This window comes from Dermacentor albipictus, chromosome 1, assembly GCF_038994185.2.
Source record: "Dermacentor albipictus isolate Rhodes 1998 colony chromosome 1, USDA_Dalb.pri_finalv2, whole genome shotgun sequence".
Lineage (NCBI taxonomy): Eukaryota > Metazoa > Arthropoda > Arachnida > Ixodida > Ixodidae > Dermacentor > Dermacentor albipictus.
In genome coordinates, this window is record NC_091821.1 from 140409851 (window position 1) to 140436789 (window position 26939).

The 26939-nt window shown below is 47.1% G+C and overlaps 1 protein-coding gene across 1 annotated transcript in view; it reads left to right on the forward strand.

Annotated features, from left to right (window-relative positions):
- The window catches only part of LOC135900044 (uncharacterized), a 554543-nt gene that overhangs the window by 400339 nt on the left and 127265 nt on the right, over positions 1-26939 (forward strand). The window contains exons 6-7 of the mRNA XM_065429465.1: positions 21989-22187; positions 23172-24099. Of these exons, the coding sequence (XP_065285537.1) occupies positions 21989-22187; positions 23172-24099 (1127 nt within the window). The remainder of the gene's footprint in view (positions 1-21988; positions 22188-23171; positions 24100-26939) is intronic.

Genomic DNA, 26939 nt, shown 5'->3' on the forward strand with positions numbered 1-26939 from the left:
GAATTCGGGCCCTGGAGCTGTATTCACAAAAATATTATTACGCTAGAACTATGCCTAAGAACAAGCACCAGCCAATAGTGTTACTGGACATATCGTTATCGGAGGTGACCGGAAAATGCAAAAAAAAATTCTAACAAATAAAAAGCTTTCTCGATTCGACCCTTGCAGCTCAATTCGCTAATCGTATGACCGTTTTGGCTGAAATGTTCTCTTAGGAAAAATTCTAGTGTAAGAGCTTTTTCGGAATATCTTACCTGCTTTGCAGGGATGTTTCTTTCTGTAGGTTATGGTTTTCGCCAAAATGTCTCTCCACAGCGCACCGCTTCGCAGTCTGCTGTGAAGTGATTGCTGGCCTCTCACCATACACTATTTTATGTGCATGCACAGATCCATCTTTGTGGATCCATCTTACCCACAAGCCTATGAACCTATTCCGCGTGGGGCCATTCCTGAACCCTTTAGAAGTGCGGGAGTGGAAAATCACACATGTGATAATTATCTCAGAGATTGTGTCGCGCAGAAAAGGCACTCACTGGTCGCGTGATAAGCAAGTCTTGCCCTTTTACTTGTGAACTTCCTCAAGGCAACATCCTCTCCCCACCTTAAATCTGTGACAGTACTCAGAGCCAACGGCAGCTGTCAGGGACAGTCAACTGATCTGTGTGTTTTACAATCAACCGTGCTGCCAGGAGTGCTCATTGCTTTCTTTGCTGAATGTTCCACTTCGTGTAATGGATCAGCTGGAGAAGGGCCATCGAGTTGCTCTTCGAACAATACTGTTCCTTCCCCGTTTGGACTGTCGACACACCTGCATTTGTGCTTCAAAGTGAGTTATAGCACTGCTTTGCTAACCAACTCTAAGGCCAGAAGCAAATCAAATGTCTTTGTACCGTATAGATCGCGTCTGTCGTATCCAAGAGCAAGAAAACGTTTTGAGCGATTACTGAGCAGACAGAAGCGTTGCACCAGGGAAATTATATTTGCCTTACTTGAGTTAGTGAATCTCGAGGAAGACGGTACCCTTGAGCGAGCAAATAATCGTCCCCGATTACTGGTTTGCACCAGCTGACAGAGACCCTTCTAGGAAACCCATACATTGATGTCACAAGGTTTACATCGACGCTTCTGTTCAAGAAGAGAGTGCAGCCTCCGCGTTTTATTTCCCTTCAGCCTACGGCACAGCGTTCTCTTCAAATAGGATATGCGGTGACATGAACATCTGTAAAACGGTAAAGAAATTAATATAAGTTTGAAGTATATTGTTCAACAACCATAATAGTCAAAAGCTATTATCTATATGAGTGACTCCCGCGTGGCTCTCTGTAAGTTGTCCAGTCACAACGTTGACTCTCTTCCATTACCTTATTACCTGAAGTATTCAAGACGACCCACGAAATAAGATTTCAGGGACAAACGCTAAAATTTCGGTGGATTCCATCACGCATACGTAGCTAAGCAAACGAGCCAGCTGATGCTTTTGCGACTTCAACGCCCACTGTTCACTGCACTGGGGATACCTTGGGAAAATTCAACCACACTCGGCTGCCGTATACACCGCCGCCTACAATTTTCACACCCCGATGAACGTGTCTGCAAATAATTGTACTGTACATCAATGTTTGGCCGTGCTGAAAGTGCCTCGCAAAGTTCCTCCAAATTGCGCATCGTTTGTACTAATGTGGAGCATAACATGCACCGTCGAGAACGCGGGCTCAGTTCTTCAGGCCCACCTTGCCGACACTGCCGTGATTCGTTTGAGCACTTGCTTTTGCAGTATCCAACTTTCAACAGTCATCGCTGTGTGCCGCTGAGCAAATTCCAGCAGGCTAGCCTTTTCCGAACAGTGCTCAGTAACTTAGGGAGCATGAACTATCCCAGAAAGGGGTTGTGGCATTGCATATTGTAGTGCATTGCAAATCCGGTGGGTGCGTCCCCCCCCCCTTTTTTTTTAAAGAAGCAGCTATAGTTAACAAGCACGTAAGCTTGTTGACAAAAATAGCAGAAGCCTAAAACATAACGATTGGAAATGGCACATGCATAAGTGAACCGCCCCGTGATTCTCCAGGAGAAAAAATTTTATAACTTGCAACAATGTTGATAGTTTTACCTTTGACTACATCATTGCAGCTTGCCCTATATCCTATGCATGTTCGGTTTTTGCTTTTTCTTGGACCTTTGGTTTTTATAAATATGCATGATGTTTGTTTGTTTTTTTCCTTTTAACAAGGCCAGTTGACAGTCAGCGCCGTGTCGCCGTTCTTTCTGTATTTGATCCCTGTGCGTTTGAGCTATGTGCACGTTCAAAATGAACCGTTTTTACGCCTGTTACAATGTTTGCAGACGAGACACGACACGACAGGGACAAGCATATGGCACAGTATGCTGCTCTGTGGACGATGCTTTCAAGTTCATGTGTTTGCGTAGAATGCATCCCTCGACAGGCCGTACATCGCTTGCATCACGCGTGATGTGAGCATGACCAGCAGTATCACGCGCACATTATTTACAACAACATCCACGCTCCCATTTATCGCGTAAAGTCAAGTAAAAGTGCACTTATCATCTACCTAAGTGACTACATCAACCCGGAGGCAAGTACAGATTATGAAGCTGGCGACGTCGTTCATACAAGTTTTTTTACAATAAAAGAGTACGAAAGGAACATTCTGCTATCACTTAAAATTATAGTTTTATTTAAGAACGCGAATAAATGCTTTGTCTTCAAACTTAGAAAGCAGCCCTAAGCCTTACTATACGCAGTGAGAGGCATATTTTTAGGTACGTTTTTCAACCACATGGTTCCCTTTCCTGGGCGGCCCCAAAAACCATACTACGTTTCCACGGGAATTATCGTGACCAAAGGCACGGCGTGCATGGAAGACTTTATTACGCGGTAAATCTGGGTCCCATGCAAAAATAAACAAAACGTGCAGAGACGCCTAAGCAATAATCTACCTGTCAGAAGCTGCGGATTTGCTGCGTCGGCAGTATTCTTCTGATCCCGCAGCTGCCTTGTGTAGGACGCCAGAAAGCCACGTACGCAGCAAACGACACAGTGCGTCCGAAATGTCTGCAATACCCTCTTGACGAGCAATAACACTGCCATGCTTTCGGCATAGAGAGTGAATCACAAAATATTTGATGGTGGTACTTTGCTAGCGCATTTACGAGCCATGACAATAAGCATAAGGAGTCGCATTGCAAGCACCACGCAGGCGGCCGATTCTTTAGGCGTAGGAGAATGTGTCGTTTATTGGTATCTGTAGTCTTCACTGTGAAACGAATTACACTTAGAATTAAGGTTGGAAGTCCGTAAATGATATCTATTTATTTACAGACTGGTGATAACCATAATTATCTTGTACTTTGTTGTCGGCGTCAAGTATCGTAGGCCATCGGTTTTCTTCTCCGAAAGCGTACGCGTTTTATATCTGACACTCGCTTTGTTTTCCATAAGACCTTTTCCCACGAGAAGCCAAAGTTTATGGATCAATAAAAGACAAGGAAGCAATTTCGCTGGTGTGTCAGTGCTGCGAACATGAACATACCCTTCGCAGGGCCGTCCTGGGTTATCGTCGTTTACATCGAGGAACCGCGGGGTGACTGCAAACTGGGACAGGCCTCGCGTGCGGCAGCCCATCAAGCACGTCTCCTATACGAGGGTGGGGGGTGTATACGTTTTGTCCCTCAATTGGTTTCTTAAAAGGAATCGAAAATTCGATGACAATATATTTTTTTTTTTGGCTCGGACATCCGCAGAAAACTGATCGATGAAAGCTGCTTATACAAGACACGCCGCCCTGCGTGGCGTATAATGAGCCTTGCGTTCCGCCTTTGTGCTATACACGCGTCCATTCGGGCGCTCATAGAGCAGCTCACCGCGTAAGCAGCGAGCAGACGTTCTGCTCCTGCTATCTTTTCCCCCGCCGCCTGTGCAGCGAACCTGTTAACGGGCCGAGTCATCAACGGAAAAGCTATCGCCGCGCCCATGATGGCGTCTTGCCGGGACCGTATTCCGGACGCCGTTTTCGGTGCCGCCGCCTGGGCAGAATGCGCCGCACAAATGGCAATTCGAGCCCGCTTCCGGGACGGCGGTGGCTACTCGTTTTCGCTTGCTGTTTCCTGTCCCAGGCGAATGTCGGGCACGCTGCTGCGGCACGTGGCTCAGTTTTCACGATGTCGCCCGTTTTTCGTCATTTGTAACTTTTTTCTTTTCAATGTGAAGGCAGTGTAGGTGGCGAGAGGGCGGCAGGTGGTTAGTAGAAGAAGGCTTCATTTTCCTGCTGCAGTGCCTGCATCACTGTCGTGGTGTGTTCGATACGCTGTTTCTTTGCGGCTTGCCATGACTGTCGAGTCCGCATCACGTGCAGAGTGCACGTGGTCAGCCATAAGGTGCCTGATTTTTTGGAGCGAAACGAGGATCAAGGGGGGGGGGGGGGATTAGTATGGGCACCAAGTATTTTTAGGCGCAGTGAAGTAAAAGTGTGCGCCACATGAAGGTACCGCTGAATATAAATGGAGATAAGGCCGTCTAATTTTTTTCTTTAATATGAGATAGGATGTTTATGATGCTTCGCTAAAGTCCAAACTTTTTCAAACAGCCGCACCCTATTTATATTTAATACAGTCAATGCCTTTATTCAATTTTCTTCGCCTTATTACTTACACTTTTTCTTGTCAAACAAACGAAACAAATTTGAGGATGCATTGGGCCACTGTTGAAATTAGACGGCAGAAAGTAAATTGCGGTTTTATTTATTTATTTATTTATTTATTTATTTATTTATTTATTTGAATACCTTCAGGGCCCGTAGGGCGTTACAGAAGGGGGTGGCAACACTAAATCATATATCAGGTAACATATTCAAGAGCATTTTCAAAGTCTCTGGGGTCATAATAGATACAGTGGAGGCGGGCAAGTGGTTCGGATCATTACAAGTTTGAGGAATGAGAGAATTAAAGTGGTGGTTAGTGTGAAAACAAGGAGCAAACACTTTATGACGATGGTCGATACGAGATGATATGAATGAAGGATGGGAAAGTAATTCTTGCTTAAGACGAGGGTTATAGTAGTAAATCTTATGAAATAAGGATATTGATGATTATTTGGCGCTTGTAATGAAATCTTGCACATCTGACGACATTAGTATAGCGGCCACGTTCTTGCTGCGAGACGCCTCTCAAGCAGAGTTAGAGCCTAATCCAGGCATTTTTTCCCCCGTGTGAAGTATTATTGGGCTCAATCCTTCGTGTCTTTGTATGGCACGCCGAGTAGTACGGTCGAATTTCTACCTACTAGTAGTGCGACTCAGGGTGCCTCTGTTAGGCGTATTGAAACGATAAATCGCGGCGTAACACTTGTACAATAATGCCGGCTCCTGGGTATCTCCAAGGCACACCGACATATTAACGTAATAGTGCGTGATATTCAATTTCTTCTTTGATGTCTAATATTTTGCTTGCAGCATTATCGTATGTGCCACCGGATGTTCCGGCTTATATAGCACAAAATATAGACCGACGAAGTACTGACAGCGAGTACGTCTCTGTTCTGCGCAATCAAATAATAAATCACGACCTAAAGACTGTACATAAGATGTCGTCTTGTAGGTATCTTTAAAGCGCACGCACCACTCAATAGAAGGGCGCACGACATTCAACAGCTTCCTTCATTTTCTTTAAAAACTTGCATTTAGACTACCGCACTCTTGCGACATAGTTAAATGCCTTTATTGGACACTCCTCCAGAATGGGTAAGCGAAACTGCGACACAAGGGGTGTAGAATGTTTAAATATATTTACATAGAAGTCATATACACCCTTGACAAGCACCATATATTGCCTTAGTTTTCGCCGCATCCCTGCGTCGAGGTATATCAGACTGTGCATCCGCCTGATTATGGTGTTTTTAAAGCGAAGCTTTCTTTGCCTCTTCCTCCGACTTTTTGACTGCTACTGCTGCTGTTGTCTTCCACACCGCATCGAGAGATGGTTCAGAGCATGTACATACATGGCAGGAGCGTGGCAGAGAGGAAGACGGCGCGAGAAACTCGTTTTGACCTTTCTATCGCGTGGCATGTGCACAATGCCATCTAGAGCTCCCTGGTTGTCACCACACTACCCTCTTGACAGCTGTAATTATCTGTGACTCCCCTCAAAAGCGTTGCAGAAACTGCAGAGCTTACCTTTCTACTAACGTGCAAGTCCAGTGGGGACGTAGATAGAACTGTAGAGAGGAGGGGTAGAACCCACGCAGTCACGAAACGAGCCTTGCCACTATTTGCTCGCAGCTCGCACGCTAGATGTACAAAATCGTCATCCCTTTATTGCGCACATTATTGCAAATCCTTCGTAATCTATTGTCATGGAAAGTGCCCGCCTACCCTGTATGCCCAATGACACGCTTACATTCAGCGTGAAGTGCATGGGGTGTTAATACAAAACTATTTTTTCTGCTCATGTAAATTCGTTCTCCAGCTTTGCAAACTGTTTATTTTGTGCGTGCGTGCGTGCGTGCGTGCGTGCGTGTGTGTGTGTGTGCGTGCGTGCGTGCGTGCGTGCGTGTGTGTGTGTGTGTGTGTGTTTGTGTTTGTGTGTGTGTGTGTGTGTGTGTGTGTGTGTGTGTGTGTGTGTGTGTGTGTGTGTGTGTGTGTGTGTGTGTGTGTGTGTGTGTGTGTGTGTGTGTGTGTGTGTGTGTGTGTGTGTGTGTGTGTGTGTGTGTGTGTGTGTGTGTGTGTGTCACCACTACATATCACTTGTTTGCCCCGAGGGTAGTTCGTAATTATGTTCTAAAAAAAATAGAGCTGCTGCCTTAATAAGCCGGCAAACCGACCGGACACGCTTTACTCACTGAAAATTCAACATTTGAAGAACGACGTTAACTAAAGTGCAGATAATAACTTCGACAATACGCCCATTTTTCGTAGTCGAGCTGGCTCGATCGAACTCAAGCTTCTGTTTGATCTTCCACTGTTTATACTGACTTGCAAGCACCAAAGGTCGAACGTCGCCTCATCTATGGCAAGTATGCGTTTCCTTGGAGGCAGGGGATCCAAAAATACATAAGGTAATGGCTTCCACTTGAGATGACGAATCCACGTCCACTGTCACAAATCACGCGACTTTGATTCAGTCAGTTCGTGGTGCTTGAAAGAGGCGCAGGATATTTGATGAACTGCAGGCTCGCCGCCATTAGAATACCGTAGCACTGACTCATATCCACACATATAGATTTAATATTCCACCCGTATCGACTTAGGTGCAAGAGAAAACTGTCGCAGAAACCAAAGATTAGCTTAACACGGCTACTGGTTCTTCGGGATTTTGTTGTGCTCTCAGGGTTCAATGAGAATAGCACGACGTGAGCTCCTTCTCCAGGACTATTCACACCTAAAGAAAGCCGAATGTTAGGCCGGGGGACGCTTGCACCGTCTTGGGTAGCCGGGGGATAACCGGTGGCAGCGTGGTTTTCAACCAACGTCCTCCCGCAGCCGAGGCCAACGTTGAATTCCGAGGCCATGGTCACCATGTGCGCACGATACCGATTGGAACAGCACATAATCTGTCTAATAGGCAAATGGAGTGCGCTGAAGGTAAAAGTAAACTCTTACATCCGCTTTCATCGGGAAAGTGGTAGCGAAATCTTCACGTGCACACACCGAATTAGTGCTCTAGCAATGTTTGAAATATACCATTCAATCGTCATGCATCTTGAATGCATTTCTCGCAGAATAAAGCTTTGATCATAAACTCATCTCAAACGCATTGTGCAACGACGTGCAATGCGTGGTTGTAGCGTGCGTGCTTCCTTCGAACCCTTACTATCTCTTGATTTACAGTGAACTGCTGATTGTCAGCTCCCCCGCTAATTTGTTGAAGCGGATGTCAGCAAGAAGCCACATACAGAGAAATCAATGTACTAGGTTAATTTCGCCTTCCTGTTCCCGTAAATTTGGTAGAGTAAGTTTGGAAAACTAAGTAAACAAGGCCTTTATTAGATGACTGATAAGACTAATAGAAGAGAAACGTTTAGTTCACGTATTCATCTTTAGCTAGCAAAAGTAGACCAGATCTTGAGGGTGACTAAATATCCTGCAGAGATGGAACGCTCGGCTTCTACTGAAGGAACGAAAACATTGCTCCGTAAACGGCTCCGACGGTTTGGGGAGAGGAACCCAAAGTTGATCTGTCGAAGGAGGTTGTCCTGCCACGCCTTCGGCTAGTGACGAGCGCCGCTACCGATAAAGGCGTCTCAGTAAACAAGCAGCATGAATGCTGCGACGCAGCGCTGTGCAATCAATTGGGCGAAAGACAAGACAGAGAAGCACACACTCGAAATGAACCATCTCGAATGAAACATAATGAAGAAATAAAAAATATTACTCGTTGTGCTTTGGGCGATCGGAACTGAAGCTTCGCCGACCCTTGGGGTGTGGCGAGTGCTTCATCTCTTGGCCTCCGCTGGTGTGGTCCGCAAGAGTTTCTGTTTCCGGCGAATTCTTAGCCGGACCTTAATGCTTTGTTGTTTTTGAATAAAACAAACGGTTTCCTACTTTCGTTCGCAACCACTCGAATTTTGTGTGTGTGTGTGTGCTTGTGAAATAAAATTCGCAAGACAATATAGAACGGTAGTGAGAGAGAAATTTATTTCTCAACAAATCCGGAGTTTCACCGCTATTTACTGCATTTCAGCAAGCTCTTTTCTCGAAGCAGAAAATACTTCTTTTGTTTTATCCTTCTTTTTCGCATGGGGGTGTATGTGACTGAAATTTCGAAGAAAGACACCTTGAAGTTTCACAAGATGCGCCGTATTTTTTTTTATGTGTGAGGTCGTTGTAAAGCTAAGGTATTCAGAAAAATACACTAACACACGATGAGTAGGACAGCGCGCCTTTTTATGCTGTCGACATATTTCCAGGTAAGCGGTCGCAGCTTCAGTGGCGGTTTCGTTGAAGCATTTTTTCTCCATATTGCGGCCTGTTTCGTGCGCTTGTTCTCAGTGTTAAAATATTTTGGCCATATTTTGATAAGAAGCAAGAAAAAAATTTTGTGAAAAACATTTACATTGGGTTGGCACAAGGAAACTCGTGCGCCGAGATGTTTTTCGAAAACGTTGTGACATGAAGCGTTCTTTTTTTTTCACTAGCATCTGTATACACCTGGTATAGAGGACCTGAAGAAATGCTTCAGCGTGTTGCTTGCCAGCAGGAATTCCGCGACGCCTTTACTAACATAACTTGTACAGTTATGTTTGAATTATCAACGTTTAAATAGTAGCGCGATGACGTTTACATTGAGCGTCTTGCCTAAAAAGGCTCGCGAAGTGTGAGAAATTTGCGAGTGGGTTGCCCAGACGTAGAGATCTCTGCGATGGGGCTGGTAACATGAGTTCCACTCTGATCATGAGCTACTCGACTCTGCTGCGTACGTTTACCGAAGAATGGGCAATAGTAACAGAACACTCGGCAACTTTTCACAAACACGTAGGACTAACTACGCTGGCCTCTGCTGCAAACTTCTATCATGTAGTGTTTCCGGAAGAGCTAGAAGAGGTCCGTAGATTGATGTTTGCTTGCCAGGTGGAGTCGCGCATTTGCTGTTGCGTTCTTCCGGGACACTACTTTAATCGACACTTCTTGAACACTTCTGCATTTACTTCAGAGATATCAACAGTGGTCGAACAAGGCATGTGTCTCAGGCTGGAGCCGAGGTTCCGGCAAGACGGCTGACAGAGACAAGTCCCCTCGTCAAAACGTTGGCTCAAGCCTTAGGGCTCTCATTCACACCGGCGACTCGCAGAGGTCACGCAACCGGTCACAAACGGTGGATTTGGTCGAAAAGTGACAGTTTTGGGTCAGTCACTCGGGGGCTGCTCGATTTCGCAGTCGCGCAACTGAACTCGCGAAGCTGCTGAACCTATCCGCGGTGCTTATTTCGCTGTGGCAACGGGCAGGTCCTGTTGGCTGGTGTGAACATCGGTGGTCGTGAGTTGATCCTTTCGTCGTCAGTCGCGGTCGGTCACGCGAGCTCTGTCAGTGTCCGGTGAGAGTGAGCCCTTAGACGTCCCTTTTTAGACTACTGTTCATCGCATCGAGTATCCATCTTCCTGTGAACCTCTGTCTCCGTTGGGTTGAGTCACTGAGAGTCATGCGGAAGGCGAGCCTTCTGAGCAGGCCGAACCTCTTGTAGAAACATAAACAGCGACCTAAGCAATGGCGTAACATTTTTTTTACATTTTAAAGGAGTATTGACACAAAAAAATTCGATCTTGTTTTTTCCGCTGCAATAAGTAGCTAATGAGCCAGTAATCACGGCACGAAACATCATTTGCTTCAGAGCACGACAGGTAATTATTTGGAGCCATGAATACGTTGTTTAGCGCAAAACAACAGACACAAGAAAGACGACGGGACAAGACGCTACACTCAACTGACATCATTTTATTGCATCACTCCTTTCTAGACCACTCAAACTAGAGGAACATGCGCAGTGAGCACCATGCGGTGGAGCCACCAACATCCGATCCCAAGAGCGCACTCATGCGACAGAATCCAAAAAACCAAATTCAGCGCTGTACAAGGTTAAGGAAGGCACACTCATGCACTGTGACCCCAAATACTGAATGAAAAATGCTTCCGATAGCTCTCGGGCGGTGGTGTCACGGCTCTTTTTCAAAATCGTGGTATCACGAAACATGGGTTTGCACTCGCATATTTTACAATGCTGAGCCAAATGCGAACCTGTGCCTGTTGGTGTGGATCGCTCATGTTCTCTAAGGCGCTCGTTAACACAGCGGCCTGACTGCCCTGCATACACTTTGCCACATGACAAGGGAATCTTATAAACCCCACCGACGCTGCAATCTACAAACTTCGCGTGGTTCTTTTCACAATCAGGTTTTTTACTTGTTTTAGAAATACGGCTGCACAACATTGAGAGTTTCTGAGGAGCGGAAAACACTATCGGAATTTGGTATCTAGTGGCGACATTCTTTAGATTGTGAGCCACTCTGTGGCAATACGGCACAACTTCAGGCCTCTTCTTTTGTGTGATGCAGTTACTTTTGTGCCTCTTCCCTTTCAATTTCTGAAGCAATACCTCCGAGACTGACCTCACCACCACACTTGGGTAACCAGGAGCCTGCAGCCTATTTAACTGTGCAATGAAACTCAGGTTCGCAGAGTGATGACACGATTTCATTCATCATGCTCATCATTCATCAAATAGCTCATCATGCGGTATTGAATAGTAAATATCTTCGACGTCAACAAAAAATATGTCGGCTGCTGAATGGTTGTCTTCCAGAAAAGAAACAACATCGAAAGAATCCTTTATGCCATAAGGATCGTCAATAGTTAAATGCTTCAACTGTTTTTGCAAAAAGCGGCTAACCAAAACCTAGAAAGGAGTGATGCAATAAAATGATGTCAGTTGAGAGTAGCGCCTTGTCCTGGGGGGGGGGGGGGGTCGTCTTTCTTGTGGCTGTTGTTTTGCACTAAACAAAGTATTCATGGATTCGCACCAACCAGCCCGCCAACGCATTGTGCTGAATTATTTGGAGTCTTGTTTGTAGCGACGAGTCCAAGTTTCTGTTTCAGAGAGCAACGAGATGGGCCAAAGAAGGAATGTAAACACAGCTAGGCACGTGATCGCACAAAACTGTGACATGCGCACGCCAGCGCACGCCAGCGCGCTCGCCGGCGCGCCAACTTCTTGTTGCTATAGTTGGTATGCTACGCCTGCACGTGCTTTCCGATGTTCTCGCCATCATCGTCGTCCTCGTTTTCGTCCTCCAGCGGCGACTATTTCCAGCAGGCGGGAGTCGCCGCCGCATTATATGTGGCCAACCACTTTTGATTAGATCCACTACAAAGAAGCGACTCGGAAAGTGCGGCCATCGACAGCTATCAGTATGCGTACACACTGCTGCAAGTACGAACCATTCGTTGAGGGCGCTTTGGAAATGAAGCATATTCCGGAGCAGGACACAAGGCGGGGTAAAAGTCGGCACAGCATCAGGCTTGGAGGTACGTAGTCTCGGTGGAAGATCATCGGACTGCTCAAAGCTCGGCAGGTTTTGTTTATGCCAGGGACGCTCAATATAAAACGAGCAAATCTGGCTGCTCTTCAGCGGGGTTCATTCTAAGCGTCCAGCGGCGCGCACAAACTCGCACCACTTCTGCCGCTCGTCGGCGCCGACGGTAGCGAACGAGCAAGCCAGGCGAGCTGGCGATCGCTGGGAAACGGCATAGGCCTAGCTCGCTGGCCGTCGGATCCGAGGCCGATGGCCCTTGCGATCCGTCCGCAACTCGTAATAAGGCACCTACAGTCGTCAACACAATCAACGTCTGCACATTCATGCAGCTTATAATTGACAATACATTTAGTTTCCCCGGCGTTGGTAACGATGAGACAACACGTTAGCCAAGAGAGCGCGCTTTGCAGAGATGATTGCTGCGGCGGCTGCGCTAACCAATTGGGAGTCAAAATCACGCCAACGATTTACTATTTCACGCAACGTTTGATGACATGCACACTTTCAAGGTCATTTTTCTCTGAGATATTTCGTGTCAGAAACAAATTTTAGCTGATTTTTTGTGCTGCCATCAGCGGCAAAAAAAAAACAAGAAGAAAACAAAACACCAGGGCTGTCGTAGCGGCGAGAAACTTGCTCGCAGGGCCCGCCCCTACGGCAGCACAAACTCGTGACGTAGCGTTTTCTCGCTTGTTTACATTCCTTCCTTGATGTCGATGTCGTGAGGTGCTACGTCTTGCGGTTGGCTGCGCGCACGCGTACTTTAAAATTGATTTTAAATATGTTTTAAGCTATATTCGCCGTTTATATTTTGCAGACGATGTGCGTGTGCCCACACAAACGATCTCACAAGTTAACCCGACTTCGAATTTTGGTGTCAGTACTCCTTTAAGCAAAGGAAAACACATGACGATCCACAGCATAGAACTTAAAAGGAAGCTTCAGCTAGGGGCCAACTCAGATTTCTGTATTGAAATATATGGAAAAGGCAGATAAATTTTTATAATACAACCGCCGGGCCAATTTCAATGCAATTTGGTGCTTTTCAGAAAGAAATTAATTTCTAGTGACTGTCGCAAGCAGAATTTTGATTTAATGCCTTGAATTCCTTTAAAATATTGCGCAATATTTACAAACTTCAGAAAAATAGAAGCTCGAATTTTACCAATCCGTAACTCTGCATAGAAAGCAGATAGTGCAGTTCTATAAACTACATCCGTCAGAGCATTTAAAGTGGACAAAGTTGATATATGAATTTACAGCTTACGTGAATTTGGTACAGTGATTACAGAGCTCTTGCAAAGGGTGGACTCACAAATTAGTGATTTACTTCAGAGGGGTGTATGATACATCGGTTTTGTCCGCTCTGGATGTAATATTAGTAGTTGCAGCTTACGGAATTGCGATATCCTTTTTCATTGCTTATTTACAGAGTTCTAAAATTTGACATTTTCATTTCCTGAAATTTCGAAATTATCAACAATTGTTATTAAAAAGCTGGCGGCCTAAATAAAGATTTGTTTTTACAGTGATTATTTTTAATCGTTTTCTTTTAAATTATCATATTAACTACATGAAAACTGGCGCAAAAGTTGCGGAGCAAAACGATTTCTCTGTCCCCATGTATTTAGATACATAGAATTGTTCTTAAGGGCAAGCTAAATATTCCTCTTAAGAGCAACTCTGGTCGCATGCATGCCCGATAGGGTTGGATTAGGTTAACCGTGGTTTGATAGCAGACGGTGGCAAACAGCACGTCTCCGGCTATGACATTTCCCTTATGGGGAAACTAGTAATGTGTGTTAAAAATAGCACTGCATGTTAAAAATAACAAAAAATACACGGTATCAACCGAAAAGGACACTTAAGCACGCGCGAACAAAAAACATATATTGTGAAGTTTTTCGCCTGATTCTGCAAACACACCACAACACAACCGCGCAGGGATGGTGAATCATGGCGGCTCTCCTTGTTCGCAATGTTCTACAGACGAGTCTAAGAGGCGTATAACGTAAAACTATTCTATTCTGATTTATTTCAATCTCCTGTCGCCAAATTCGAGGAACCGCCGAAGCAAGAATCTGGCGGTGACCCACAGTGTTGTAAGAACAGCCCAATTAAACACTTTTTTTGTTTTGTTTATAGAAGGTAACTTTTGTTTGCTTTCAAAGCGAATAGCTTTTCCTACTCTGAAATATTTTTTTCTGTATAAATGGCTGACAAAAGGCGAGCGGCGCGTGGACGTGAAGAGGGTTTCGGTGGGGCCGAGCGCACTGAAAGTAGACAACCGCATGAGGGGAGTGGGGCCGGCGTCAGTGATTAGTCGGCCGGCTTCTGCGATGAGAAGGCACGCTTGTGTTGCTGGTGGTTTCAAATTACCCATCTTATATAATACGTTAACAAAACATACTATTTTAAAAAGCGACCGAACAAATATTCGCGACGGCGATCAGGAATACGTTGCATCAGATTGTCTAGTGGAATTGGCCACAGGGCTGCCGTAGAAGCAAGCATTAAAATGTGGAATGACTCTGAAACTAGGACAGTATTTCGGTCATCGAAGATCACGAAGCTATCTTTAGCTGCTCCTGATGAAACAGTTTAATAAAGCATATGTGACTCAGACAAAACCTCAGCGGCGCTATACGAGAACTGCATTTAAAGCGAGTCAGAGAATTGCCAGGCAGGTGTGAGCAATATGAGAAGCAAATAAAAAAAAGAACGTGCACGTTGCAGTCATGCCGTCCCGAGCTTTCAGTGTAACGCTGAAATGTCTGGGCTTTGCGATACGATGGAGAAAAGCCTCAATTCACAAATGTTTAGCTTTCCTTCGATGGCTACGAGAGCACAGACTCCTAGCGCTGAGACGCGTTTACGAGCTGGCGCTCACGTGCTCCAATTTCCCAAACGTTGCGCTTTCGGATCCTCGTTTCTCGGTGCCACACACCTCGCCGTGGCCGTCGCGACACAAGCGTGTCCCAGGTGGCACACGACAAGCATTTCGGAACGCCTCCACCGTCTGTGGAAACTGGTTTGGCGGAGAAAGGCGGTGATTATAGCTGAAAAACAAAAGAAGGGAAGAAATCTGAAAGGGCTAGTGGTCTGAGTAACGCTCTTGTGACATCCTCGTGGTTTGTTTATGTTTATTGCACGTGTGAGCAACATCGCGCGAGGGGAATACGAAAAACGGTGCTAGCTGAACGAGCTTATTTTTACTGTCCATAAAAGGTTTATATGAATGTAGTGGCACAACCAAAGTATAAGCGAACACAAGAACGTGTGTGGGTAGCATAGCATTGGCGAGATGTATATTAAGGCTGAAAATAGCAGTGATCGGATCATGGACAAATTCTTAGTTTCTACCTTGATGGAACATGTTTATAACGGCCCGTTTTAAGGACAGTACACGGAAAGAATGCACACAGGACAGTCGCAGATCCTGTGTTCGGCTACTGTCCTGTGTGCATTCTTTCCGTGTCCTGACCTCAAAATTCGCCGTTATAACCATGTTTCATCAAGCCAGCAACCAACTAGCCCATCTAAAGGTCCTCACTTGCGAAAATAAGCGCGCGCAAGGCGGCACGCTTAAAAACGCGCGCCGCGAAAAGCGCTTTCCCGGCAAGAATTCTCTGCCGTGCGAGGTTGGGTCCCTAACCCATTTTTTCGCGGCGCCACGTTTCCGCGAGCCAATCACAGACGCCGAAGTCGTCACGTGGGCGGTGAGGTTAATGCTCTCGTCGGCGACAACCATATAGTTTCTCACTATAACACCTAGAGGGAAATCTGGCGCCAACGTCTATGGAAGTTTCTTAAGAGGCGCCGTGCCGTCATAGGAATGACGGTATATGTGTCTGCGAGGCTTGTGTTGGCTGGTGTTGTAAGAGGCTTCGTCTAAAACGTGGATATGGCTACGCAAATAACGCGTTCTTAAAGTAAAATCTTCATCAAATGTTTCCATTCACGCAAATTGCATCTTTACTCATCTACAACGCATGACGAAGGGAAGAAAAGCAAGAACAGATGGCAAACTGTTTCAAAGTCCGCGCGAATCTTGTCGTCTCTCCTCCAACTTTAGCCGCCCGATGATACTTTTAACGTATCATATAATTGTACATGCAATAACAAGTTAACAATAACAATAACAAATAACAATAACAAAACATGTTTTTGTATAATAATAAAGCTAAAGCAGGTTTTTACGTGCAGTTTTAGTAGAAAATGAATCATTGTGACAGACGGAGCAATGCTTGTCTGGCTCTTCGAGAACGACGCCAATCCGAATCCACAATATACCGGCATTCCCATGCAAACCACAGCGCAGCAGCGCCAGATTTCCCTCCACGTAATATAGTGAGAAACTCTATGGCAACAACGACTGAAACGCGCGGGAATTCTCGCGGTCTCCTGAGGCATCTCGAGAGAGGGCGAGAACTCTCGCCGGCCCGTCGCTCTCCGCGACCGCGAACCGCGAACGCGCAGTGGTGTGGCCTTCGGAACGCGGCGCGCGTTTTTTAGAGCGCCGCCTTGCGCGCGCTTATTTCCGCAAGTGAGGACGTACCTTTGGTCTGCTAATCTCAGTTTATAATCGCGGAAGCTTGCTATACGCATGTTTGTAAAGGCATGCCGCCCGCTGTGTGCCTTTCCAAACTGTTTGAACACTTTTTCGAACGAGGCAACTGCGAGGAGGCGCAAATCCTGGAGAGGGCTTTTCCTAGCGGCACGCCTAACATGCTGCAGACGGGTATGATGAAAAATTAAATGATACGCACACGTCACAGAAAAACAACACACACACAAAACGCACCCCAACACAATTGATACAAACTAATCAAAGTATCTGATTGAAACCACTGTCACTAAGGGAGGTTAAATTGTGGGGTTTTACGTGCCAAAACCACTTCCTGATTATGAAGCACGCCGTAGTGGAGGACTCCGGAAATTTCGACCACCTGGGGTTCTTTAACGTGCACCTAAATCTAAGTACACGGGTGTTTTAGCATTTCGCCCCCATCGAAATGCGGCCGCCGTGACCAGGATTCGATCCCGCGACCACTAAGGGAGGTTAAACCTGCGTTCGTTGCGCGAGACGCACGGGCAGCGTTAGTTGATGAGCCAATTAGGTGTCGTAGCTGAAGGCATGGCAGTGTTTGATGAATATGCACTGCGGGCATGAGCACTGCTCTTTCTATGCGAATTGCCTGCAAGAGCAGATTAAGAGGGCTGCGTCATCCCTACGTTGCCCGTAGGGCACAGTGGCAACCTTATCCATCTAATCTTAAAATAGGAAGTGCGTAGTATTTTATCAAAAAAGAAGGGTTTGCGTTCATAAATACCCGAAAAGGTTTTGAAATGAACGCTGTCCGTAAGAAACGATTAAATATACAATTCAAATGACTTCTTAACCTCAGCGCAGTATAATCATACAAAACGCGCCTTCCAAAGCCTAAGTAGTCTAAGCAGGTAAAACGGTAAAATATGTTTTCCTTCGTTAGGTGGCCCAAGATAATTTTTACTCGATATATTTAGAGCAATAGGATTTGTTTCCTCTTTTTTTTGCGAAAGTTCCTTTACACGGTTGCACACAGTTACAGGTTCACTTCATACTGTTAAACGGTTAAGGTAAGAGAGACATGTCCTGTGATATAAGGAAAGACGCAGAAGATAAAGCATTGTTAGCATTATCACTAGCACGCAATAATGTTGCTCCACGGAACAAAGTTGTTACATTATCGGTGCGTTTGAACGCTGCAGGAACCGTAACAGGGACTATACCGTTTTTTTTTCCTTTTGCTTTCGTGCACGTAAACAATTTGCCAAAGAAGCGGACAAGTAAGAGGTCTAGCAAAAGGGGCATTTCCACGCGATAAAAAGCGCTTTCTCTCCTGGTAAATCTTATTAAAGCAACTTATGCGCTATTCCTGACACGAAACCAAAGCTGGGGGTCCAAGAATGGAGCTTCTGCAAGAATCCTAGATATAAAAGTTTTTAAGGATGCCGCACATCTCGTAACCGCTATTTATTTAGCACACCGTTAGTTGACTGATCGGAGCAAACGCAAGAGCACTTAATTTAGGGGTGCAATTTAATTAAAATTAATTAAGTTATGGGGTTTCACGTGCCAAAACCACTCTCTGATTATGAGGCACGCCGTAGTGGAGGACACCGGAAATTTAGACCACCTGGGGTTCTTTAACGTGCCCCTAAATATAAGTACACGGGTGTTTTCGCCCACATCGAAATGCGGCCGCCGTGGCTGGGATTCCATCCCGCGACCTCGTGCTCAGAAGTCCGGTGCCATAGCAACTGAGCAACCACGGCGGGTGGGGTGCAATTTAGGTGTCACCGGTGGCGATGAAGTGCTTTGAGCTAAGAATATCCGAAAATCAAAGTTTTTTTTTAACAACCCATTGTTTCTCTCTCTCTCTTTACTGGCTGATGCTTTTTTTAATGTTTTCCAGTTATAAACGAACAGTCGGAAACCTAACCCTAAAAGTCAGACTACACGTACGCGTGTCAGCGTGCAAAAGCTCGCGCCCACGCGCCTCACGCATGCGCAGATGGGGCAGGACAGATAGTACGGGTCGAAGCGCGGCGCGAGCCCAGATATCTTCTCCCGACAAATATCGGTGCTCTGGCTGCCTCACAAAAATGCTAAACTATGTTTAACCAAGTCGAAAATGGGAGACAAGTAGACGCGCGATGCCACCCGTCGTGTGGTTCAAACCGCCATTCCTCGCGAGGCTCGGCAAACGCAAGGCGCGCCGGCGCAAGCTTTTGCACACCGGCAAGCGTACGCGTAGCTTGGTCTTTAGAGATACAGTTCTCCAGTTTTTACTCGTGGCCACTTTAGTTTCCTAAACGTGCATCAAAGTAACATCACGTGGACGATCTTGCATTACCCAACGGCCGCGAATCGTACCCGCATCATATGTTCTATACAAAGTCTAAACTAAACAGGTGGGTTGCCTTTTGTATGAGGCCACAGCCTGCATAGCTCAAGGTACGTGCGACCACTGACATGATTGTCTCTTGCCTTACTCTAAAGGTATCTGCTGCAGCGCCAACGCTCTACATGTGGTTCCAGTTCCAACAAAGAAAGAGAAAGAGGCAGGGAGTTCAGGCAGACGCGTGTCCGGTCCGCTACCCCACACAAAGGGGAGGGGGTGAAGGGAAGAAAGAGGAAAAGGGCGGAGAGAATATCGGGATGTGCACATCGACGTCACTGTTTGTCACTGAAGCTTGTGGAACAGTGCTTAAATTCCCCCCCCCCCACCCCGGTCAAGACAACTGTAGCACTGCGGCACCAGCACTGGAGGGGATTTTTTACCAGTGCTGCCTTGTGTGGAACAATTATATGTCTCCAGTTTTTGTGATTCATTTAATCGCGATAAATCGGTTAATATGACATGAGCAAAAACAGGAAAGCAGGTATTGTCGTACTGCTGCATGCATTTCCCCGAGGCATTGCACAGGACGGTCACCAGCTCTGTTCCACGTCGATTCTTGGCACAGCATACTGTTTCATGAGCCACCTGAGCGTGAAGGTATAGTGGTTGAGTGAAGGTTGAATTAATGGAGGTTTCTTCGTTTTTCTGTTGTTTGACCTGTTTCATGCCGGATCCTAGGATTGAACGCATAACTGTGGAGGTGTAAACGACCATCGCTGCGTTCGCCAGATGTTGATGAGTCGATTGATACTTAGCCATATAGCGCAAAGAAACTGCTGCAGAACCCATCTCACGACGACAGTCGCCGGTAAGGCGACAGGATTGAATCAATATAGCGCCACGACGTATTACCACGATCTAAACCAGGTATGTATGAGGAGTGTAATTCAGCGGGTCTCCTCTTTCGCGCTTCCCTAAGGACACTGGGTGCCATCTGGTACCGCCGCCGCGAAGCTTGCGCGTGGCCTCCTAAATGCATGGCGCGCCGGTGCGTGGGAACGTTGAGAAACGCGTCATGCCGGCAACCAGGCTCTCCTTTCTCGCGCTTTTTTCTGAACACGCTGCGCCATCCAGTGGCGCTGCCAAGAAGTACTCGCGTGGCCTCCGAGACGAGAAGCGTGGTGCGCCAGTGTGTGCTAAGGCTGAGAAGTGTTCCCTCGCTTGCTGCACGCTCAGCAGTAAATACTCAGTGATCCAAAGTGGTGAGTCGTTCATTGAAAAGTGGCACGTATACCCAGTGCATTTGTGGCGCAGCCAGCTAATGCGTGTGGTTGTGCTCTTTCAGGAACTCCTGTGACGTGAGTTCAATTGCTCTCAGCATTGGAGAAATTTAAGGGATTTTTTTTTCGGCGTTTCCAGTGGTACAGACCTAGTTACCCAAGTTGGCGTCGAATATGTTCATTGAAGAGCGGCGCACACCTTCTGGAACATATCCAGTAACCCAGGTTAGCACGAAAGAGATTCATTGAAGACTAGCGCAGATCGAGTGGCGCATGCGCAGCACTCCAAATCGGCGTCAAAGAGTTTCTTATAACGGCGGTACCTACCCAGTCGCGCGTCTACAGTGATCCATGTCGGCGTGAAAGAGCTTCGTCGAAGAGCGGCAAGAATGTACACATTGCCACATACTCAGTGACCCAAGTTGGTAGGATGGTTGGTTTTGAAAACTGTTACTAGAGCACAGCAGTATGATGCCCCACTTATTCCCCCAGTGACTATCCATTGACCGAGATAGGCGGGGAAATGGCTAGATACAGACGTACAAACACATATAGATAGACACATAGATACAAACATATATACATAGCCCCGAAAGTACGTGGTCACATTTCCAATAAAATGCATGCTCATTTTCCTTTGCAACGTAAGCCTACCTTTCACTGCCGAATACTAAAGCGTACGGAAAGACCCACACCGACGGAATGCATGACGCGATGCAGGCCAATCCTGTACTGTAAACCTAACGACGTTTATTCCGCAGTAGTGTGAAACTACTGCGTCATATTAATTCATAAGGTTCTAATATTGCTAAACTGTTAAATTAATTTGCCGTATTACTCATGGCTAGAAAATTACAGTAACGATTGTAGGGTCATTACACCAACGTCATTACTGCCATGCCTGATCGCAAGCAGATTGCAACCCAAGCTAGGCTACGAAGCGTATAGGCTGCACAGAAACAATGCAATCGGGTAAAATACAAGAGACATTTACGTCGAGAAAACAAATCAAAGGAGGCATTTTCTCAAGAACCCTAGATTCCTGAGAAATTATTGCGAAATAAAGGAAGTTTACGATGCTAATGTAGCACCCCCTCGATGCCAACAGAATATTCCTTTAGTTCTGGCTTTTTGTAGTTTAGCTGCTTTTATTTGACATTCGGAACTTTGGGAAGTCTATAGTGTGAATGGGTATTTAAAGGGACTGTCCATTCTGCTGCTGAGAACGGGTAGTCACCAAGATCCCTCAATCCTTACAATTTATTTTGTAGTCTATAGGAATTCCATAAATATTTTATGTAAATTCTATGTAATGTGTCCATTAGTCTCAGGACATATGACGTTAAATTTTTGTGTGAGCTAATGCTTGCAGACTTGTTTGCTCTTTATACTCTGTAAAATTTTTGAAGCTTAATTCCCTTACTCAATGCCCATTCTTTGGACCTGTAAAGTATTTTGAGTAAATAAATAAATAAAAAACAAATGCTTAGGAATGTTTGCAAAAAAACATGTGTGGCAACGTATGTTCAGCAACTAAACCTAAAGAAATAGAATAATAGAACAAATTTAATCTACAGAAACTTTTTAGACATCATATAGTCGTAAGGTCAAGACAGTTAAAAAAAACCAAAGTAGTCAGCATGAAATCTGCGAAACATCTATAGATCACGTAACTTCCTTCTTATAAGATGCAGCCCGGCTGTGCCTTTAGAAGCGAATCAGCCGCCGGCGCGAGCGGCTTCGTCGTACGGTATCGCCTACACTGCTGACGGTGAGGTTTTTCTCAGTTCCAGGAGGTGCGCCTTTCCGGCAGCGCAGCAGCGCAAGTCGAAGTACTGGTGGAGACCGAGGCAGCTAAGGGCCTCGTTTTAGGCAACAGCTCTGTACTGCGGGCCTCGGGGAGAGACCGCTGGCTCGCGCTTCGAGCGCGGTCGTGCCGCTCCTGCTACTACCGAACCGTTGTTTACGCCTTGGACAGCCGCGAAGGTGAGTTGATCATCCAGTTTGCGCATGCACGCCTACGTTTTTTCATACGCAGCGAAAAATTGCCAAATACGTCCACACATAATACGACGCCTAACTCTTCCGCATGATGGTAAAAGTCAGTATGACGCCCACTGCTGCTTTTCGGGCAGAGAGAAAAGACCGTAAGCCGTCCATTACGTCTGGCCAGGATTCAGGGGTTCAGTCATCTACCAGTCTGATTTTTTTTTATTCTTAAGTAAAGTTGCACTCCTTGAGCGTAAAGATTGGGACACTGCTAGTACGAAAGGAGCATGCATGACCTTTGCCTGCTTCGTGTCACAGTAAGGCAGGTTGGGTCTCCTTTTTGGCCCAATATTGCTCGAGCGGTAGTATACTGCTGCTGTAGCTTAAGACAGTGAGCCAATATATGGTCAAGTGTTTGCCAGCGAGCTCGCAGGATTAATCTGCGCGTGAGCCGGCATTACAAGTGACCGTGTTGCGCTTCCTCATAATGGAGTTCGGGCATACAGTGGCGGCGCAAAGCTGATCTACGGCAGGGTGTTCGCCGTGTCGCTTTATCCGCGACCAAACAACGCGCGGGCTAAAGCAGCCCGCTATTCCGGTGTTCCGCCTGCGTCACTGCAGATTGCGCCGCTCGGCAGGTTGGGTCATTCATCTCAGCTCGCGGAGAGCGCCAGCAGCGTGGGCAACAACGTCTCGTGCGAGTTAATGGCCATGACTTATGCAGCCGGCATTCATTACAGCTGGGCACAAGGGCTCGCCATTTTGCATCCTCCACAAGTAGCAAGTTATCAAACTCCCCCTTTCCCTTTTTTTTCTACTTTCTGATAAAGATACACCGCAAGCATGCCTAATTCGGTTGGCATGTCTGTAGCTTCTACCAAAAAAAAAAAGCACGTTTCTCTAGAGACATTGCCTTTCTATCGCTCTCCCTCTCTTTGGAAAAAGTGTTGAAGCCGGCACGCATATTTTTGCGCCGCGCAGGTTGCAACGCGACACTCACCAGAACAAGAGGAGAATGGCACAGCCCCCACCATCCGGATTTCTACCCTCCGGGATTGCACTGTTTCATAACCATACTGGCACCCGTCGGACACCGCATACTGCTCCGTATCCCGTTCCTTGAGTTGCCGCCCGCAAAGGACCCCCGCTGTGAGCACGACAGCCTGGAGATTGGACCCCTGGCGGGCCGCGGGCCCAGCACCGTCGTGCTCTGCGGAAGCCGGCGGAACCTCACGTACCTGTCTCTCGACGAGAGGCTCTCCATCGCGTTCCACAGCGACCCCCTGCTGGAGGCCGAAGGCTGGACGGTCAAGTACGAGTTCGTCAGGCTCTGTCGGAACGAGACCCACGGCGAGGCGAACGGCCGCGTCTGCTATCCGCCCGGCAAGAGCACGTCGCTCCTTTACTCGGCCCCCGGCGACTGCCACATTGCGCTGGTCGTGCCGCTGGGCTACGAGGTGCAGCTCAGCTTCAGCATGCTCCAGGTGTCGGCCGCGCGCGCTTCCTCGTCCTGCCCTGACAGCTTCCTCGAAGTGTCGTCCGGAGGCGTGGAGCACCGGTTCTGCGGCAACTGGACGGGAAGCCCCGAGCTGGCGGCGCTGCGGTCCGCGGGCAACGCAATGACCATCCGTGTGCACCTCCAGGAACCAGCCGGGGGCCCCAGCTTGCTGGCGCTCAGTGCCGCCAGCCTGGGCTTCTGTGCCACGTACGACGCGGTGCTCGTGAACCAGTCTCTGGCGGAGGACTGCGAGTTCGGCTGGGTCTCCTGGGGGCTGCACTGCTACAGGGTGTTCAACGAAAGCCTCTCCTGGGCCAAGGCCAATGACGTGTGCGCCTTGCATGGCGGCCACTTGGCCAGTGTCACCGGAGAAGACGTGCAGTCGCTTCTGGATGCTATGCTGCTCGCGAGGTAAGAATTGCGCTCGGCTGTGGCAGTCCTATTCACCCTTCGTGCCACCGTGCGTGTTTCATACGAGCACTTCACAGCGGCACTGAGTACTCTGAGCACAGATTGGGTGACCAAAACTTCAGTGATATGCTTTTGGCCCATGAAAATCATGCTTATGACTCTGGCACGGTACACTGCATTACGCTCGGTTTATTTATATACACAAAGTTGAAACATGTAAACCACATAATAAAATAGAGCGACTAAATCAAATTACTCATGCATAGTAGCAGTACTGTTATAGATACAGAAAACCGTTTTGCGGCTTGTCAGCAATATTCTGGTGGTCATGCGGACGAGTATCTTTATCCAGGACATCTAGAGTGGCCAGAACTAGACGGATAATGAGGTGGGGTTCAAAGTTGTTCGATCCCAGTCATTTAACCTAAAGAAAGAAACAAATAATTTGCCAATTGCTAACATAAACAGTGCAAACGAATTGCTTGCAGCCTTAAAAATCGTTTTTTTTTTTTTTAGATAGTAAAAATATCGGACACTAATAAAGTCATGGCGGGGGGGCTCACTGTTGTTTACGTCTGTTACGAACAACTATTTATTCTGTGCAAAGGTATGCACGTGTCTTACACACATTAGTTCATTACGTGTTGCTTATAATATTACCTGTGACATACGTTTTTGTCACATCTCTTCCCTGTTTGTTTGCATTAATTTCTTTCTTACGTGCTTCTAAATCCTCTGAAACTTTCTGGTTAAACGTCGCGGTGGTATTGTTACATGCTTCGTGTAACTGTAGATCTGTGAAGCTAATTAAATTCTGGGGTTTCATGAGGCACGGCGTAATGGCGGACTTCGGAAATTTGGACCACCTGTGGTTCCTTAACGTGCACCTAAATCTAAGTGCGCGGGTGTTTTCGCATTTCGCTCCCATCGAAATGCGGCCGTCATGGCTGGGATTCGATCCGGCGACCTCGTGCTTAGCAGCCCAACACCATAGCCACTAAGCGCGCACGGCGGGTGTCTGTAAAGTTAACACTGCTTTTTATTGGCCTACTCATTTGTGACACTCATATACATGTATTCTTAATATATTTTTTTACGTGTTTCTTTCTCGTTGACTCTTCGACAAGCAAAAGTCGGCACCTTCTATAAAGGCGTCATGGTCTAATTTCAATTTCTCTGATTAAATATACAAAGCCTTAGATATCTACCCGCCCTGATCAGAAATTCAATAAACCAACCTCAGTATTCAAGTCGAGCCTCATTGTTGGAAGCGACAAAAGTGTTTAACTTTTTTTTTTTTACCTTTTTCGCTTTCGAATTTGACGTAGTCTTTTATTTCCTGATTGGTCGGAGTGACGCATAGGAAGAGATGAGAGCAACTCCTGAAGCCTGAGATGGCACTGCTTTTTCCCAAATAAATTGGCATCATCTTCACAGCTTTTTCCCTCCCCTCCCCCCGCCCCTCGCTTCGTGTCGCTAACATGGCGCGGCGCTCCGGCATCGCGGCGACCATATATATTCAAGAGCTGGCAACGATCTCGTAACAAGCTGCATATATGCGTAGCTGCTTCGCCCGAGGAAATCACCAGCAACAGCAGCAGACAGCGAGATCGGTGTCCTCAAGGCACATGCGCGGCTCCTCTTTGACGTAACCCCTATAAAGGAAATAAACCACGGCGTCTGCGCGGCCCCACAGCCACGAAGCGGCACCGCGTCTTCCGAACGTCAATTTCTCTGAGGCCGATAGATCGCGGCGCGGGCGCAAAACTCACGCCGCTGAACCGTGCCGCGCCGCTGCCATGCGTGACGCTGCCAACTTGTTTGATCTTGAGCGGCGGGGGCGGCAAAAGCGGACAAGCACGTGGCGCCGAGGGCACTTGTGGGAACAGCAGAGGAAACGGCAGAGCGCTGGCTTCGCGAGACGTCGGCGGCGGGCAAATGGCCGCCTGGTGCGCGCGCCAGCGCCCCGCAGCCTCCTCCTCGCGAACTGGGCCGACAAAGGAGGAACGCAGCGCGCGGGTTTCGACATAAATCACTGCGGTCTCCGCAATCCTTCGCGTTTCTTTCCCGCAGTCTTTTTTTTTTTTCAGAAAGGGCATACGGTATAGCCACTCGTACCCTGCAACCCTAGCAACGAGTTAAACGGGAAGCGTACCTTCGCATTTATATAGGCACTTCTGACGACAGGAAACAGTGAGACAAGGAAACGAAATCCCCAAACAGCCGAAGTAGTTTTCCATTTGGTTACGAGACAAGTGTTGTATAATTTTCGGCGACGCCGACAGCAGAATACCTCCAATATAACGCTGTCAGAACTGCCCCTTTACTTTAATTGATCCCACTGTTGGAAAAACTTACTGGTAAAGAGAAGCGAGTTGTCCTAAAAAGCCTAAAACACACCGCAATATTAAGATCACTTTGAAAGCACTCTCCGAAGGTTGCGCTACAGTGGCTCAAACAATGGAGTGTTTTCATTGCGATGACAATTATGCGGACACTCGAGGCGCGTTCACGCTATCGCCACCGTCGTGCTGTCACAGTGTCGACTGCGTCTGCGGCGCCCGCAAACAAAGGGCGTAGGAAGTTTCCAGAGACGTGAGAGACGCGCAGTGCGTTTCGTTGCAAGAAAGACGAAGCCAAGTGGAGACACCGTCAGGCTCCCCTCAGTCGACTTGTCATCGAAGCCCCAGTTTCTGCTTTCCATTGCTGCTGGCGTGAGCGTTGTTCGCGCGAACACTGTATAGCGCTCATGCTGAGCCGCTACGTGCATATGCCACACCGGTCCGAGCGGAATGGATAATAAACGCCCAGATAAAGCTATCTTGTCGTTCCACTGGCCA